This window comes from Megascapheus bottae, chromosome 25 (assembly GCF_031878675.1).
Source record: "Megascapheus bottae isolate mThoBot1 chromosome 25, mThoBot2.hap1, whole genome shotgun sequence".
In the NCBI taxonomy this organism is placed as follows: Eukaryota; Metazoa; Chordata; class Mammalia; order Rodentia; family Geomyidae; genus Megascapheus; species Megascapheus bottae.
In genome coordinates this window covers 4478955-4484593 of record NC_143533.1, presented here as the reverse complement: position 1 = coordinate 4484593, position 5639 = coordinate 4478955, and the positions used below count along the sequence as shown (strand labels likewise).

The 5639-nt window shown below is 54.6% G+C and overlaps 1 protein-coding gene across 2 annotated transcripts; it reads left to right on the top strand.

Moving 5' to 3' along the window:
* The first annotated feature begins 1009 nt into the window (after positions 1-1009).
* Positions 1010-5554, top strand: Asphd1 (aspartate beta-hydroxylase domain containing 1). Of its 2 annotated transcripts, XM_090357979.1 has the most exons (4): positions 1013-1582; positions 2223-2474; positions 4610-4723; positions 5266-5554. In XM_090357979.1, the coding sequence occupies exons 2-4, from the start codon at positions 2369-2371 to the stop codon at positions 5373-5375; spliced, it is 330 nt and encodes a 109-aa protein (XP_090214105.1). In that variant the 5' UTR covers positions 1013-1582; positions 2223-2368; the 3' UTR covers positions 5376-5554. The 2 variants fall into 2 exon arrangements, with proteins under 2 accessions (XP_090214104.1, XP_090214105.1); XM_090357978.1 differs by having other exon boundaries at positions 1010-2474.
* The last annotated feature ends 85 nt before the right edge of the window (positions 5555-5639 follow it).

The following is a 5639-nucleotide window of genomic DNA, read 5'->3' as shown; positions in this document are numbered from 1 at the left end:
GGGAGGGGCCTGGGATGTATTTGCGGAGGAGGGAGGGGGAGGAAGTGCAGATGGAGGAAGGAGGGATCGGGAGCCAGGACCGTAATCCTCACTCCCGCGGCCCCTAGGGGAGCCAAAGGAAACTCTGGTCCCAGCCGTCATTAGACTCCCCTCCCCCACGCCATTCCAGCACATCTGGAATCTGCATCTCCTCTTCCCCGGGCTCCAAGAGGGCGCCACAGCTTTGGCTGCAGCCCTGCTGGGTCCTCAATATGTCCTCTCTGTCCGCATCCGGACCCCCACCCCGCCCCCCAACCCATGGGACTTCCCTTTGCCTTTTCCCGAAGCTCAGGTGGAACTGACTGCCCATCAACCGCCTCCCCCCGCCACCCCCGGGGAAGGGCGACTTTCCACGTTTGTGAGAAGTCTAGGGGGTGACAGGCTAGGGCCTGGGGAGGAGAGACCCCTCCTCACATGCAACACGACCCCAATCCGCTGCGAGGCAGCTTGAACCCCTGCTGAGGTGGAGCCTCGCTCGCTGCGCGTAGGGAGCGCCCTTTTCAGCACCATGGGCGCGCGGACAGCTCCTCGCGGCCCCGCCTGCGCGCCCGGTCATTGGCTGGAGCCGCTTTCACTAGCGAACAGTCACTCGCCGGGGGAGGGTGTGTGTGTGGGGGGGGGAGGCAGACTGTTGTGAAGACCAAAGTGGGGGGGGGGACGGGTCACGGACCGACTTCTCCGGGGACCCACGGAGGGCCCGGCCCGCCGCGGCATCCCCGCCCCGCAGTCCCCGAGCGCCAGCCCGGGCCCTCAATCTGTTCCTTCGCCCCGCCTCTCGGCTCGCCCCGCCCCTCGGCTCGCCCCGCCCCTACGCCAGTCCCCGCCCACCGCCGCCACGCCCGCGGCGAAGCCACGCCCCTTCTTTTCGCATTGCAGGGTGCTTGGAGCTTGGCGCTGTGCCCCCCGCACCCCACGTGGCGCCCGGTCATGCTTGGGGGGGGCGGGTACAGTGAAGCAAATCTAGAGAGGAGTCTTCCCTCCTCCCCCAGGGCCGAGTTGCGGCTGCCACCGGGAGGGGTTGGAGGTAGCTAAGAAGAGAGGGTTGCGGGAAGGAGTGACGTCAGGGTGAGTGGGAGCCAGGGAAGGAGCGTGTGGGAGACAGGAAAGGAGAGAGAGAGAGAGAAAGAGAGAGAGAGAGGCAGGAGCGTGGGTCAGGTCAAGTGAGAGGCAAGGGCAAGAAGGGGAGAGCAGGGAGGAAGGAGAGAGACACCGCCACAGAGGAAGACAAGCTGTGGGGCCCTGGGGCCAGGTGGGGGTTGAGCTAGAAGAAAGGAGGGGAAGAGGGAGCGAAAGGAGGGGTTGGGGTGAGTGGAGGGAGGAGAGGAGAGGAGAGTGGGAGACTGGTGGAGATAGAGGAAAGGCAGAGGGAAAGAGAGGAGACTGCAGGAAGGAGAAGGAAGAAAGGGAAGCCATAGAGGGAGGAGAGGGGGGAGATCTAGCTAGGGGAGGAAGAAGAAGAGGCAGAAGGAGAGAAGAGAGTGAGCTAGGGGGAAAGGAAGGTTTTGGAGATACCTGACAGAGGAGAGAGATCTTAGGAGAAAAGGTATCAAGAGTGGGGATGTGGAAGGGAAATGGCCCAGGGGCGGATCAGGAAGCAGCCATCCAGGGGACAGGTGGAGAGCTAGGGGGCCAGGGGACATGGGGCCTGGAAGATGTCCCAGGCCTCTTGGCCAGGGCCTCCCTGCCCATCATGCTCTCCTGGCCAGTACCCCTGGCCTCTTCAGCCCTCACTTTGCTCCTTGGAGCCCTCACTTCCCTGTTCCTTTGGTACTGCTATCGCCTGGGCTCCCAAGACATGCAGGCCCTGGGAGCTGGGGGCCAGGTGAGGGTTAATGGTGGGTCTGGCGGATGTCCTGAAGCTGGCAGACCAAGCCTGAGGAGCCCTGGAGACCCTGCGGAAGGTCCTGGGACTGAAGGCCTAGTAAGCCGTCGACTTCGGGCCTATGCTAGGCGCTACTCCTGGGCTGGGATGGGTAGGGTGAGGCGGGCAGCTCAGGGTAGCACAATCCCTGGAGGAGGGTCAGGCATCCTGGGCATTCAGCGTCCAGGTTTACTTTTCCTACCAGACCTGCCTTCAGCCCCCTTTGTGCCCCGGGATGCTCAGCGGCATGATGTGGACCTTTTAGAGAGCAACTTCCCCGCCATTTTGCGGGATTTTGGGGCTATAAGCTGGGACTTCTCAGGTACTACTCCTCTGCCTCCGGGCTGGTCCCCGCCCCTGGCCCCCGGGTGCTACCAGCTCCTGCTGTACCAGGCAGGCCGGTGCCAACCTAACAACTGCCGTCGGTGCCCTGGAGCCTATCGGGCACTGAGGGGACTTCGGAGCTTCATGAGCGCCAACACCTTCGGCAATGCTGGCTTTTCTGTCCTTCTGCCTGGGGCCCGGCTGGAGGGCTGCTGTGGGCCCACTAATGCTCGGGTCAGATGCCATCTGGGTAAGTAGATCCTACCTAGACCATCCGCCTCTCAGAAATCTCCCATGGTTCCTTGTTGCCTACAGCATTGTCTTTTCTTTTTTCTTTTTTTCTTTTTTGATCCTGAGGCTTCAAGTCTGGGCATGGGTGCTGACCCTGAGCTCTTCAGCTCAAGGCTACCACCCTACCCCTTGAGCCACAGCAACACTTCCAGCTTTTTCTATGTGGTACTGAGGAATCAAACCCAGAGCTACATGGACGCTAGGCAAGCATTCAACAGTGGGCCACACTCCTGGCCCCTGTACTCTCCCACCTTTGGTTTCACTTTTTTTTTTTTTCTGATCTTGAGGTTTTGCACAGCACCCTACCACTACTTGACCAATAAGCCACAGTGCCACCTTTGGCTTTTTCAATGCTTTAATTGAAAATAAGATTTTCCTGCCTGAGCTGGTTTCCAATCGTAATCCTCAGGTCTCACAGCCTCTTGAGCAGCTAGGATGACAAGTGTGAGCCACCAGCACCTAGCTAGCTTTACTTATTAAAAAGGAATCTTGACATAACTGTATGTACTCATCAGCATTGGACTAAATAGAAAGTACTCATAAAATCAAATAGAAACTTAAGAAAGCCTTGAGCTGAATGTCTGTAATCCTAGCATCCAGGAGGTTAAGATAGGACGGTTGTGAGATCAAAACCAGGCTGGGCTATATAGCAAGGTCATTCTTAAAAAAAAGAGCACACGGGACTGGGAGTTTGGCCTAGTGGTAGAGTGCTTGCCTAGCATGCATGAAGACCCGGGTTTGATTCCTCGGTCCCACATACATAGAAAAAAGCCAGAAGGGGGGCTGGGAGTTTGGCCTAGTGGTAGTGTGCTTGCCTAGCATGCACGAAGACCCAGGTTCGATTCCTCGGTACCCCACATACATAACAAAAAGCCGGAAGTGGTGCTGAGGCTCAAGTGGTAGAGTGCTAGCCTTGAGAAAGTCCAAGGACAGTGCTCAAACCCTGAGCCCAAGCCCAGGACTGGCAAAAAAAAAAAGAAAAAGAAAAAGAAAAAAGCCAGAAGTGGTGCTGAGGTTCAAGTGGTAGAGTGCTAGCCTCACTGCTCAGGCCCTGAGCTCAAGCCTGGGACTGGCAAGAAAAAAAAAAAAAGAGCACACCGCACACCTGAAATATTCTAGCTCTCTATATGTCTCATGCCCAAAGCATACATTTCTTTTTTCTCTTTCTTTTTTCTTTGACAGTCCTGGGGCTTGTACTTAGAGCTGGGGTATGTCCTTGGGCTTTCTCAAGGTTAGTGCTCTACCACTTGACCACAGCACCTCCACTTCCAGCTTTTTTCTGTATGTGGTACTGAAGAATCAAACCCAGGGCTTCTTGCATGCTAGGCAGAAACTCTACTGCTAGGCCATGCTCCTGGCCCAAAGTCTACATTTCTTTTACTGGTGGTAATGCCAGCAGGTGTTCAAGCTCCAGTAGCTTCTTTCCCTTTTTAACACTCTTAAGCCATAAAGCCTTCTGTCTGCTCCCAGCAGATGCCATATGTATATTGGGGTTTTAATCTAGAATGTCTTCTACCTTCAGTATTTGCAAATGCTACACCTCCTTCAGAATGCCTTTCTATTCCCCACTATTTGAGTTGGAGGTTCTGTGATCCTGGACCAGGATGGAGTTGCTAGTCAATCGAGCTGCATTGTCAAAAAGCTAAGGAAGAGATGGCATTTTCTCTTTTGTCTAAAACTATACATGAGCTTCCTATAACATTTGCCCCCATCTCCTAGAAGTGTTGTGTTCTTACATGTGTGTTGGTACTGGGGCTTGAAGCCTGGGCACTATCCCTTAAGATTTTTTTTTTCATTCAAGCCTAACTCTATAGCACTAAAAGCCTGAACTTCAGGCTTTTTTCGTCATTTCATAGATTTTCTTGCCGAGGCTGGCTTCAGCGATCCTCAGATCAAGCTGAGATCCTCTGAGATCCTCTGAGATCCTGAGATCTCAGCCTCCTGAGTAGCAAGAATGACAGGTGTGAGACACACACTCCTAGCTCTTTCATCACCTTTCAGGCAGCAAGAGAGGATCATCACAGGATTTGGTCTCAGGTAAGTGGGCACCTTAGACAGAGGTAGGAGTGTTGGATGCCACATCTCTTCACACAGGCCTTAAGATTCCTCCTGGTTGCGAGCTGGTCGTTGGGGGTGAGCCCCAGTGCTGGGCTGAAGGACACTGCCTCCTAGTGGACGATTCCTTCCTGCACACAGTTGCTCATAATGGTAAGGAGCTCCCATTCTGCTGGGGGTAGGGGTGAGGGGACCAAGGATGCAGGATCACGCTGGCCGACTCCCCATCCTAGAAGCAATTTCCTAGGTACGCGGTTTTGGGCAAATCATGTGCAACTTCCCAGATTTCCTGTGAGGCAACTGCCTTCTTTATTAAGTGACTGAGGCTTAATGCCAGGTAGATTCACATAAAATGGATACCAAGACAGGCCTCTGGCCTGGACCACCTGGGCTCCTGTCCTAGCTCTTGCATTTAGCATCTCTGAGACCTTGGGTAAGCTACTTGTCCAATTTTATCAGGGGGATAACGATGGCACTACCTATTTGTCCCGATGATTGAGATCTATGCACATATTTAGATGATGTTGGGTGTGATGGTACCCACCTATAATTCCAGCACTCAGGAGGCTGAGGAAGGAAGAATGTGAGTTCAAGGCCAATCTGGGCTACATAAAACTAACAAAGGGTTAGAAAAGGGCCTGGTCTGTTTACTGTTGGATGTCAGCTATTCTGTCTCCATCCCCTATTCTGTCTAGGCTCCCCTGAAGATGGACCTCGAGTGGTCTTCATTGTGGACCTCTGGCACCCTAATGTGGCTGGGGCTGAGCGCCAGGCCCTTGACTTTGTTTTCGCACCAGATCCTTGATGGAAGGGGTGCTCTTCAGACACCTGGGATGAAGAGATGCTGCGCTCAGGGACTCAGGGATGGCATGAAGGGCATCCAGGATCCCTCTCCATTGAAGAGGGTGGGAGGCGAGTGCCAAGGGTGAGAAGTGCTGAGGCTGGTGAACCTTGAAATATAAATTCTGAATCCTCTCCCAATTCCTGACTGTTTCTTCTCAGCTACCAGCCCAGGGAAGGGCTTGGGGCAGGTGCTCATTTGTCTTCTGTGATCCAAGTAGCCAGGTAT